We start from the raw sequence: 13,046 nt of genomic DNA, 5'->3' as shown, positions 1-13,046 counted from the left end.
GACACAAGGGGAGGTTCAACATCATCATCATCCTCGTCATCAGGGAAAATCTTGCCATCCCTGATGACGTTATCTAGGCTAAAGAGGTGATACGCACAAAACTTGTCTCTCAACAAATTTTCTTCGGCAAGTGTACCGAATTTGTCGTCAAGTAAAAACTCACAATAGAGTGAGGTCGAATCCCACAGAGATTGATTGATCAAGCAACTTTAATTAGAGGAATGTTCTAGTTGAGCGAACCAGAATTTGATTTGAGATTTGCAGAAAATTAAATGGCGGGAAAGTAAATAGCAGAAACAGTAAATGCTAGAAATAAAGAGCTGAATGTAAATGGTGGAAAGTAAATTGCAGAATCTTAAACGGGAATGGGATAATTGCTCATAAAAGTAAATGGCAGAAATTAAAAAGAATGGGTAAGATCAGAAATGGGGAGTTCATTGGGCTCAAGAGATGTTACATTCTCCGGATCAACTTCATTTTCATCTCTTCCTCAATCAATGCATTCATTGATCTCCTTGGCAATCTTAAGTGATCGAATTCCAATTTTTTGGTAATTCAATCTCTCAAATCTTGATCAATAGCCAATTCCTTGGTCAATTGCTCATGAGAAGAGATGAAGTATGGTCACTGATTATACCACATGCATTTCCCAAATCAAGTGTTGGTAGGATTATAGTCACATTTCCATCCAAACCTAATTTGGTCCAGCATGAGAAAGCATTTCTAGCATGATCTCTTCATTCCTCTTTCAAGGTTCAGAAGAGATCCAAGTATGAATAGCTTCTTTTCCAAGATAACTACCCAATTGGATGAAGATCGAAAGCTTTCTAGTAAAATCAAGAGAAAAGATAGAAGAAGAGTAATGAAAACTAGTATTGATCCATCAAATTACAACGAGCTCCCTAACCCAATGAAAGGGGTTTAGTTGTTCATAGCTCTGGAAAATGAAAACCAAGATAGAGAATACATGATGAAAGTAAAACTAGAAGTGCAGAGAAAGTAAAATACAGAGAGTAGTTCTATGCCAAAGGCTCCCTAAAGTTTCCAACTCCCTAACTAATTCAAGGCTACTCCTATATATACTACTCTTCTCATCTTCTAGTTGGCTCTTCAAGTCTTGGGTATGGACCTTTGAATCTTGAGTTTGAAGCAGTTATCCTTTTCATTGGGCTTAGCTTTGCTTGCAGAGAGAAAAGGTGAAGTAGGCAGGGATTTTGACTCAGGACGTTAGTGGTGTCAACGTTAAGTGAAAGTGTGGGTTTCAAGAACATTAGTGACAATCACCTTTTTCACTAACGTTCCTAACCCAAATATGATCACGTTGACTTCAACGTTAGTGGCACTAACGTGACCACTAACGTTGCCTCTTGGTCCTTCGCACACGTTATTGGGACTTACCTTTCCCAATAACGTGGAGAGTCCTCCCTTGTCCCTACGTTAGAGTCCACGTTAACTAGGTTAACGTGGCTTCTAATGTAGCAGTGCCAATTCTTCGAGAACGTTAGTGACACTTACCTTTGTCACTAACGTTCTAATGTGCCCCTTTCCCACGTTAGAGTCCACGTTAACTAGGTTAACATGGCTTCTAACGTATTAATGCTAGCCATCCCCAACGTTAGTGACAAAGGTGAGTGTTACTAACGTTGGCTCATCATCTCTTTATCCACGTTAGCTTCCACATTAACTAAGTTAACGTGGGAGTTAACGTTGCTCATGGTGGTTCTTGGTGGTTCACCCCAACGTTAGTGACAAAGGTAAGTGTCACTAACGTTGGCTATCAATTGCTCTCTCCACGTTAGCTTCCACGTTAACTAAGTTAACGTGGGAGTTAACGTGGCTTATGGAGGCTTGGCCAACGTTAGTGACAAAGGTGAATGTCACTAACGTTGGCTTCTCTTTTGCTTCTTAACGTTAGAGTCCACGTTAACTAAGTTAACGTGGTAACTAACGTGGCCAATTATGAGCTTGGTCCAACGTTAGTGACAAAGGAGAGTGTCACTAACGTTGGCCTTGTTGTCTTCTTCCACGTTAGAGTTCACGTTAACTTAGTTAACGTGACTCTTAACGTGGGCTTATGATGGCTTCGAGGGCATTATTGGCGATTACCTTTCTCATTAACTTTGCAAGTTAGCACCCATTCCACGTTAGAGGTCACGTTAGTGGGACTAATATGACTGCTGACGTGGTTCTTCTTTGCTTCCTTTGTCCTGAAATCAAGCAACAAAGTGCATCAATGTTCTAGTCCAAGTCATGAGTCATGCATCATCCAATTTGTCATATAATTCATGCAAAATTCTCATGAAATCATGTAAAGTGCACAATGTATGCTTGAATCAACATGTAAGTGAATATCTACCCAAAACTAGCTTATTTTCTAAGAAAATGCGTGAAACTACCTTAAAAACAGTAAAGAAAATGTCAGTGAAACTGGCCAAAATGCCCTGGCATCACAACACCAAACTTAAAGCTTGCTTGTCCCTAAGCAAGTACTGGAACAAGAGAATAATGAATGGAAGTCCAAGAGAAATGAGTCATTCTTGTGGAAGTCATGTTCCTGGTTTTATGGTGGTTTCATGCATAGCAACTTAGGTTCATTCCTTCACTGGCTTTCAGACCTTTATCATGTTCTAGAATACTCACTTGATTGCATCCCATGAGACTTTTATTCATTGATCCTTTTGTTGTCATTTCAGGGCTTATTTGTGTTCTTAGGCTAAGTGCTCTGTAAGGGGGCAACTCTTTAGAATAAGCTTTCAGCCAACACTCCCGAACCAGTTGGTTCAAGGTGCTAGGTGTTGAAGCACCCCTAAGGACTTACTTCCTCAAGTCTCTCCCCATACATACACACCACAGGCACATGGTTTGTTTATTTTCTTTCCTTGAGGTCTTGGTGTCCAGCACCTCTTTGGGTTACTAAATGTTCTGTAGCAAAGATTGCTCTTGATAGTGGACTTTCAGCTGATAATTCCGGGTTAGTTAACCCAAGTTACTAGGTGATAAAGCACCCCTGAGAGCTTAGTAATCCAAGCAGATCTTTGGTACAGGAACACCACAGACATCCCTCAAGACTCAAACCCTTGGTGCCTAGCCTCTTTTCTTGCTATTTTTCTTTTATTCTTCAACTTTGATTGTTCTTTCCCTTTTTCTTATTAGGATCTTGTTATTTAGCTAGTCTCATGGGGTGTGTTCAAGCATATGATTCATGACAGATAGTTGTCTTCCCACCTTGTGGTTGAACCAACTTAGCTAACTTATGACCACACCACAAACTCAAGAACTTACTCCATAGTATGAACTCCACTCTGGTCTTTTATAAAACACTCATTCTCTTTTCATTTGATTCAAAAGGACAAGCATACAAGTAAGTAAGGAAATGATGCAGTAACACTACAAGAAAACACGTCTTTTGCCACGCTTTTAAAGCGTGGCAAAAAGCTGAAAAAAGCGTGGCGATAGCTTTTTGCCATGCTTTTTGAGCTACCGCCACGCTTTTGAAGGGGTGACCTATCAAAGGGTGGCGGTTGCTCTATCGCCACGCTTTTTGCAGCCTATTGCCACGCTTTTTGTTTGCCACGCTTTTTTACAAACAGCCACTTGGAAAAGTGTGGCTGTAGGTGGAGATACGACCACGCTTTTAAAGCGTGGCGATAAGTGGAGATACGGCCAAGCTTTTAAAGCGTGGCGACAGGTGGAGATACGACCACGCTCCATATCAAAATATACAGCCACTCTTTAAAAGCGTGGCGAAAGCCTTGTTAAATTAAAAAAAAATTTCTTTTCGTTACTTGATCTTCATTGCTACACAATATAAATTTTCAATCCTTTTTTATTACCAAACCTACAAATATAGTATGCAATTTTTATTACAAGACAAATCAAACAATAATTAGTGAGATATATAATTTACTATAATTGTTTTATACATTAAAAAACTATTACTCAAATACAAAATAAATCTCGAGTTCAGATTCCAAAACTAAAAACCGAAGAAAAATACAGAAACAATACAAGTTAGAACTGCTCATAATATATCAAATTACACTAATAGAGATGATCATCAACCTAAATACTTAGTAAAAGATCAAAATCAACCTAAAACTGCTCCACTTTGTGCATTAAGGGTTCAAGTTATCCATTCCAATACTAGCCTGCAGCAAAATATCAAGAACAAATTGAACCAACAAAAACGATATATATAAAAATATTATAAGAAATAATCTAATTTATGCATGTATTAACAATTCCAAATTAAACCAGGTTCACATTCTACTATAAAAATTCATCAGCATTGTTATGCTAATAGGAATAAAAATTCCAAACACCTTGCACATCTATTTATCTTTATTATTACAAAATATCATATCCACTTTTTAAACACTGATGATGCAATTACCTGAATTAGAACTTGTCTCAGAGCCAAGGTGCCATCAGCTAGAATCCCAATCTCACTTTGCAAGTTATGTAACCATTGCTTGAATAAAGAGGAATCAATAGCATTCCTGCAATGGAAAACAACAAAAACCAAACCAAACCACCACAACTGAGACATGTTTTTTATATAGCATGATAACAAGAAGAAACTGTGTGCCTATCAATTCTCTTTTGCCATTACATCTCATGGGGACTTGTTAAAACCTAGCATCTAATTGAACAAAACCTCCAATATCTAATTTTAGTAGCTGTCAAAACCTGCAGGGTGTGAAAGAGGAAGAAAAGAATGCCTAAATCCATCTTTTAATATAATTATTCAGCACATTCCCTTCCTGAACAAACACACTGAACTTTCAACACATATCTCACCCTGAAATCAAAACAAGAACAAAATCTTAAAGAGTGTCATTATAATGTGTAACCTGAGTTTCTTCATTATTATTCACTTAAGAGAAATTTGACCTTGTTATATACTATGTCCAAGAGAGCAAGGCTAACAGCTTTATCTACATCAGCATCATCAAAGATTAGAAGAGGTGACTTTCCTACTAATTCAAGTGAAACTTGTTTCAAGTTGCTGCTAGCTGCAGCATGCATTATTTCACGGCCTACCTCCATCGAACCGGTGAAGCTGACCTGCACACACATAAAGCACAAAAATCAAAATATTAGCCGAGGTTAACTATACAAATCAAACAATGCTATAGCCAAGTTACATTGCGATCAATTACACACTTAACTCGATACAATCAATACAAAGAATAAGAACTTAATTTGTAGTCTTAAACATTACGGTCAATTACACACTTAAAGCTTAAACTTTTTGAAACAGAATTCAAAGAATAAGAACTTAATTTGTAGTCTCTTTGCATAACCTTCAAATAAAACAAAGCCAAAAAAACTTACTCAGCAATAAAGTTGGATTATCCAAACATAGGGTAGTTAATGAAAAGCAAAATCAACATTACTTGGAGCAGATCAAACTGAACTCTCCCTTCTACAGCAACTTTACTTTCAGGAGTCCTGAATAAGTGGGTTATCTCTGCTTTGGGCCCATATCTCGTGTATGGATTTTTACGCTCACATCACAAATTTACAATGGCTGTATGCCAGTATCTTTATTGAAGTGAAAATTGGTTGAAGCAGGATCTCAGAATTTTTATGTTTACATGCAACAGAGCTTAGTACATTGGTAAAGCAGGGGGCAACACCTTAGCAATCTAAGCATCCCCCAAGGCTGAAATATAACACAAGAAAATGTACAAATTAGAATGGAGCAAGTAATCTACTGAGGATTTGGGGGGCGGCTGTTAGCAGCAGCAACACGGGATCCCCATTCTAACAACTCTTTGCTGGTGTCATCCTTGTGCGCAAATACTTCTATAAAACATAGTGAATCTTTCTGTGCTCCTGTTGTTATTGCAATTGCTTCTGTTAGATCTTCCTCTGTCCATACCTACACTCCAAGCATTTTAAATAGTAACTCCAGTTAATGATAATGCTCGTAATGACTGTAAGATCACAATAACACAGGATTGTTTGAGTTTAAGCTAACCTTGGCAGTCCAGCATTTGCCTTCTCCATTATGGATGGCTTCCACAAAGCGAGTGTAATCCCAGTTCTTGATCACGTTGTACGGGCCATCATGAATCTCAACTTCAATTGTATAACCTCCGTTGTTAATGAGGAAGATAATGCTCCTTTGTCCACTGCGGATCATTGTTGAAATATCCTGTGCTGTAACCTGATAAATAAGGAATACCTTAAGTCCCTGTGTGCTTCAAGCATCAAATTGATGTTCTGGTTTACTTATACTGTGTTCAAAATGCAAGTCTTGAACTAGACGTAATTATTACAACCACAGTAGTCAATTCAAAGTAAGCCAATTTCAATAATAGTAGTATAGTAACAGAGTAACTCGATGCAAGGTCTGACATATATAAGAATACGTCTAGGAAAAAACAAAACATAAAGAAGACAAAAGAAGACAAAAATCCCTTCTACAGCCAACGAAAATTACATCATTCCTACATCTAGTTCAGGTTTCAGTCACATACTTCCCTGGCCTGCTAGCAAAATTTCGAATTTTCAATCGAAAAAACATCAAACAAGGGCAGAGGAATACAACAGAGTAGTACCAAAAGGAAGCTGATTTAGTGAAGAAAACAAATAGAAAAGAAAAGAGGAATACAGAACTTAAAAAAAGAATCACGGGTACAAACATGTAACCATAGGTGCAAACACACAAAACGACAACAAAATATTCTATAAACAAGGTTATCATATTAAAGAACCCCCAAAAAATTGGCTCATGAATGCATTTATAAGCAGATGGAATTCAAAATTTCCAGAGGCTTGAACTCATAAACAAACCGTCCTTTATTTTATGGTTATTTTTCAATTCCCGTTCCCCACCAAAACCTCCCCCAAATTGTGCACAACACTAAAAAAACCCCTAAAATTTGCAAATGCACTGCCGGCGCGAATCGAAACATGAAAGAAAGAGGAGAAGAACCTGAAACAACGCAACGAAGCAACTATTCCTTCAACAAGGGCAAGACCGACATCGACACCGAGCAAGAGACGCAGAAAACAGTTGCCGCCTCCGAGCTCCGACACCGAGCAAGAGACGCGGAAAGCCATTGGTGCTGACGCTGACGATAAGGATGCTGGTAACGGCGACGAGGAGACGAGGCGGAGAGGGAGCGGCACAATCACTAACTTGGCTAGCATTGCCTGAAATTAAAAATAAGAACTGAGAACAAAAATATGAAAAGAAATTTAAACTATAACAAACTTAACATTAACAGATTTCTTCAGCACCTGCTGTTGTTGAACCATCTTTCTGGAATGCAGGCTTTAGCTTTGCTAGATCCATCAAAGTTGAGTTAGGCCGGATACCATCATCAGCCGAAACTATAATTTGCTTCTCCTCTCCGGTTTTTGGATCCACAATCTACAGAAAAAACCATTAATAGTTTAGTACAATAATACTATAACATTTCAAAATCTGCAATGAAACTTACATTGGAAGTTGGCACTTACCTTGGTAGAAACTGGTATAATTTTATCTTTGAATTTACCAGATTCTCAAAGGCCAATGCAGACGGATTCTTCTACTTGTCCCTGCATACAAGCCCTTTATTTTCGTTTCCCATTCAAGATCAGATTCAGATTTAGAAGGACACAAAACATGAAATTAAATCTAAGTAATCAAACAATGACGCATTTAGTTCAAGTAATTGGAATTTAGAAGCATGGAGAAGTGGGTGCTTACTGGGATATGGTAAAGAACAAAAAAAGAAAGGATGTGAAGATAGGAGCAACCACTTACCATACCACTTGGCGAGTTCATCATTGGCAGGAGTGACAGCAGCAGCAGCTTTCTTTGAAGGAGGAGGTGGTGCTGCCTTCTTCTTACCAAAGAGAGCCAGTGGAGAGTATAAGTACTCAAAACTCGAAAGAATTCCTATCTTACCACTGAGAAAGATAAGAGAGGGAAAAACAAGCCTTGCCTTTCAGTATCACGACATTGAAATTGCTGCCTGTCCTCCTCAAAGGAAGCGGTAAAGCTGATCATGTTACACCAAATCAAAACCGTCCAAATTCATAATTTGATAAAGAACAAATAAATCTCTAAAACAGATCAAAATTTGCACAATTAAAATCAGAACCAAATAAGGATAACAAATCAGCAATAATCAGAACATGTTTTAATTAAAATTAGAATAAATAAAAAACAAACAAGGAGAACAAAGCAACAATAATCAGTACATGTTTTAATTAAATTCAGAACAAATCAGACCCAAACTTGGAGAACAAATTCAGAAAAAATCACACCACAAAATCTTCTCAACAATATGAAGAAAAATTATGGTCTTGATCAGCTTCCAGATGGTGTTTGTGTTAGGGAAAAATCTGAAAAGGAAAAGACAATGAAATATTGAAACTTTTGGGAAATCTATCTATCTCATTACAGCATATTTTTCAACTTAGTTCACAACATTTATATTGTTAGCTTCTAAAATAGTTTCATTTACTTCAAATATTATAGCATAGTATGCACTCTATGTCAAAGTAAAATTTCAATAGCTGCACGCTGGATAAAACTAAGTTCAATCAGCACACTGTAGCGATATTCCATTCCATCATTACTACACATGTTAAATCACGATTTTGGGATTTCAATGAAAGAAATATGCAAAGAAAGCAACAAACGTTTGCAGAGAAGAAACGATACCTGATGAAGAGGAGGCGGTGGAGATGGTGGAGGTGGGGCCCGCACCAGCGAATGAGGTCATCGAATGAGAGGTGATTGGGAATGGTGAGAATGAAGACAAGAGAAGAGCGAGAGCTAGGGCTTGGGATTGAGGAATGAGAGGAGCTCCGGAACAAGCGGAGAACCCCTCTTCGCTCCCTGAATTTAGGGCTCGAATCTTCATCATTCTCGGAGAATATGGATTCAGGGTCCAGAGGCTGCTCCGAGTCGACCGAGTGAACTCGGAGGAAGACACCACCAGAGAGACTTGCAACGGAGGGCTTGCGATGGACGGTGTGCGACGAAGGAGTCACCACCAGAGAGAATCACCGCCGAAGTAGCAGCGATGGTGTAAGTGCCAGAAGAAAGAGTGATGACGGAGGCATCGCGAGCCCCGGCGATGTTCTTCAGAGGGCTGGGGTTCTTTGCGGAGTGCTGGGGTGAGGACTGGGGTTCTTCGAAGCTTTTAGGGTTCTGGCCTTCTGGGTTCTTTGAAGAAAAAGGGGGTTTTGAATGATGAAGGAGATAAGCAGCGTTTTGAATGAGGAAGTAAAACGGAGCGTTTTATTTTGTACGAGGACCTTTTGGCCACGCTTCAAAAGCGTGGCCAAAAGAGTGGCAAGAAACGGCCACGCTTTTAAAACGTCACTATAGCAAAACTCTGTCACCACGCTTTTAAAATGTCTCTGTTTCTATCTATGGCCACGTTTTTGAAGCGTGGCAGAAAAAAAACGTGGCCATATCTCAGCTCAATTGCCACCCTTACAAAAGCGTGGCCATAGAACCCTTTCGCCACGCTTTTGAAGCGTGGCAAAAAAAAAGTGGCCAAATCTCTAATCAATCGCCACCCTCGTAAAAGCGTGGCCATTGACCACTTTTGGCCACGCTTTTGAAGCGTGGCAAGATAAAAGCGTGGCCATAGGCCTTTTTTCTTGTAGTGTAATGACATTCAGACTAGAAAACACAGCCCTAATCAACAAAAAGTTTAAAAGACAGAATTGAAAAAGGTTCAAACTAACATGGAAGCATGTTCTATTTCATACAAGATCTTCCTTATTTAAAGCATAGAAAAAAATGGACCAAAGAAGGAACTCCACCACCTTTTACTCATGTGGATGCCCATGCTCCCCTCCTTGTTTGTCCTCTTTGTGTCCCTCTTGAGTGCTTGTACTCCCACTCTATTTGCTTTTTCCAATCAACTTCTTCCAGAAACCACCATCTTCCATCTTCTTCTTTAGTGTTTCCTTCTGCTGTTTTACCTTCCTTTCTTCTTGTTCTACAAAATCTTTTTGGACCTCATCATATGTGGGGATAGCATAGTGTAGATGATGCATATGACTAGACATGTAGTTCAACTTGGCTTGAGTGTTTACGTTGAACTCCTCCCTATGTAGTTGCCGTCCTTCATTAAGTACATTGAACTCATTGAATGCTTTCATCTGAGCTATTTGCCGCTGGTTGAGTTCTTGCAAGTGCTTATCTTGACGTTCTTGCCTCTCAGTAACTTGGTGGATGGCTTGAGTGAGTTGGGAATAGTGTTCCTGTTGCTGCTCCATTTGTTGTTTCTGCCACTCCTCTTGTTGGCTCATCCAGTTGGACTGAAGGCGTAGTATTTGTTCTTGTCCTTCCATATGTCTCATCCCCAAATCTTCAATGGCTCTTAGAAGGTGATTCATATTCAAGTTGGTTGGGTCATGATGTTCTTCTTGTTGATATTCTTCCTGATGAGACTCTTCTTGGTGAGGTCCTTCTTTTGGTTTTCGTTTCCCTATTTGAGGCTTTCTTTGTTGCTGAGCAGGCGTCGTATAAGTTAGATGCTGAAAGGTAATTAGCCTCCCAAGATTTAACCAATCTGGGTAGCTATCCTCGAAGACAACCCTGGCCTTCGTGCACAGTCTGAGGATGGTGCTGGGGTACCAAAACCTGGCACCCGAATTAATCTTCTCAGCTGACTCTTGAATTCCTTCAGCTATCAGTTCACGCACGTTGATATCTCCACCCCGTACTAGGCAATGTACCATAGTGGCTCGAGTGACGTTGACCTCAGAATTGTTTGCGGCTGGGAGGATAGACCTCCTCACAAGTTCGAACCATCCCTTGTCTTCTGGGCTGAGGTCTCCTCTCTTGATGAATCGGGGTCTCCGATCCGCATACCTCTCCCAGTCAGCTGCTATAACACATATGTCATTCACGATTTGTTCGAGTTCATCATCATCAGGGCTCTTACTTACTCTTGCTTGATAACCAAGCTCATCAAAATGTGGTGATTTCAACTGAAGAGTCCTTGTTATAGCATTGGGGCTGAAGTCCACCTCTCTCCCTCTTACGTAACTTTTGAAGGTGGGAGCCTTGGTTTTGTCTTCTCTGACCACATTTGCATAGAACTCTTTGATGAGGTTTGAATTAATCTTCCCCTCCAGGTTCGTAAGTCTTTGCCAACCCCTTTGTTCAATCTTCTCTCGAATCTGTGGGCACTCATCCTCATTAATTTGGAATGTTAACTCAGGCAGTATCTTCTTGAGCTTTATCCGTTCGAATTCGAGTTCATGGAACGCAGTTTTGAATCTCTTCTCGTCAAAAGGAATGCTCTCCACTGGTTCCTTCCTCTTTTGCCTCTTGGAGCTTGATGCTGCCATGAATTTGAGTTGCTGTGTGAAGAGAGTGGAAGGTACGGATAGATGAGGAATTTGGTTGGTTAGGACAAGGTGTGATTTGGATGCCGAAAGTGTGAAGTGTGGAGAATGGGGGTTTGAGTGTGAAGGAAAAGTACGGACTAGGACTCACTTATATAGGGAAATGATGAGGGAATGAAGGGTATGGATTGATGTGGTGGTTGTTGGATGGACGGATGGGGTTTTACAGGGGATGGGCACAAGAATCATCGTCTTTATGAGGGGGCTTGGTTCGGTATTCAAGGGGCTCATTCTTTTCAATGTTGCATGGCAACATTTTCCAATGCATCCCTCCTTGATGCACGTGTGTAGTACCCTCCTCTTGTGGTATCCGAACCTTCCTCATCTAATTGTCCAATCAATCCCCTTCAATGCTCCTTTCCCTTTTCCTATAAAAATAAGATAAGAAAAATTAATATCATTGAGAAATTAAACTTTACGGCTAGAATAATAAAGAAAAAGAACTAGATTGTTTATTCATGAACACCAACTAACTAACTAACTGTGTATCCTTATATGCACATTGGTGGCACCTTGGGTGACACCAAACTTAGTTTGTAGTACTGTGATGAAAAAGTTTTATTCAAGGCTCCAAGATTAGCATGCTCTGGTTTGCATTCATGCTCTCTCGGCATGCTTTGAACACCAAACTTATTCTTCACTATATACTGCCTAATAAGGATTTCACCAAGTGTTTGTCAAGTTTGGGCTGGAATTCATGAATATTGACTTATTCACTATTTTCTAAAAGCATATAAAACATGGGTTGCCTCCCGTGAAGCGCTTCTTTAGCGTCACTAGCTTGACGTTTCTCCTTCATCAGGGAGGTTGATAATGCTTCAAGTCTTCTCCTCTGGCAGTAGACCTATATCCAGTGGTTGTATCAATGATCTCTACATGTTCCAAGGAGAGAACTCTGTTGATAGTGAAGACCTTAGGTAACTGAGATGGTACAGTGGGGAGATCAGGGGGGATATCTGGGAAGTAAGCTGAGATCACTTTATCCCCTGGAGAGAAGTCCTCGGTAGGGATCTTCTTGTTCCTCCACCTCCTTGGTACCTTCTTCTTTGTTCCTTGTGATGTTGTCTTACTCTTTGTGACCTCCTCCTCTAAGGAAATGTGGTTACTGGTCTCATATGATTCTGGTGGTTTGGGTTCCTCCTGATTTTCTTTGAGCTGTGGCAATTGCTGTTTGCCTTGTTCATCAATCAAGGGAGTTCCCAGATGTGCTGGTTGTGCTTCAGTGCTTGTTTCTTCCTTCAGTATCTCACTGTGATTCTTTCTTAGTTCCTTGTTCTCTTGATCTGTTTCTTGTGAGAGTTTGAAGACATTAAAGCTGAGTTGTTCATCATGGATCCTCAAAATTAGCTCCCCTCGCTCTACATCTATGAGTGCTATGGCTGTAGCTAGCAATGGTCTTCCCAATATGATTGGGTGAGTGTGACTCTCTTCCATGTCCAATATGACAAAGTCTGTTGGGAGAAAGTATTTCCCAACCTTTACCAACACATTTTCCACCACTCATATTGCTTGTTTTTGAGTTTTATCAGCCAGCCTGATGACTACATCTGTGGGCATTATCTCATTGATCTGCAGCCTCTTCATAAGGGATAAGGGCATTAAGTTGATGCTTGCTCCCAAATCACAGAGTCCCTTATCAAACATGGTTTCTCCGATGGCACAAG

The 13,046-nt window shown here is 39.9% G+C and overlaps 1 protein-coding gene across 1 annotated transcript; it reads right to left on the bottom strand.

The window, feature by feature from the left end:
* Positions 1–5,700: 5,700 nt before the first annotated feature.
* LOC107634541 (pyruvate decarboxylase 2-like) lies at positions 5,701–6,176 on the bottom strand. The gene is made up of 2 exons (XM_016337987.3): positions 5,987–6,176; positions 5,701–5,887 (listed from the first exon to the last, which is right to left on the bottom strand). Exons 1-2 carry the CDS (start codon positions 6,149–6,151, stop codon positions 5,717–5,719), a joined length of 336 nt encoding a protein of 111 aa, XP_016193473.1. The 5' UTR covers positions 6,152–6,176; the 3' UTR covers positions 5,701–5,716.
* Between the last annotated feature and the right edge of the window lie 6,870 nt (positions 6,177–13,046).

The sequence above is a fragment of the Arachis ipaensis genome, chromosome B3, assembly GCF_059453495.1.
Source record: "Arachis ipaensis isolate K30076 ecotype BB chromosome B3, ASM5945349v1, whole genome shotgun sequence".
Classification (NCBI taxonomy): Eukaryota; Viridiplantae; Streptophyta; class Magnoliopsida; order Fabales; family Fabaceae; genus Arachis; species Arachis ipaensis.
The sequence above is the reverse complement of the archived record's forward strand: the minus strand, read 5'-3'. Positions and strand labels throughout refer to the sequence as shown.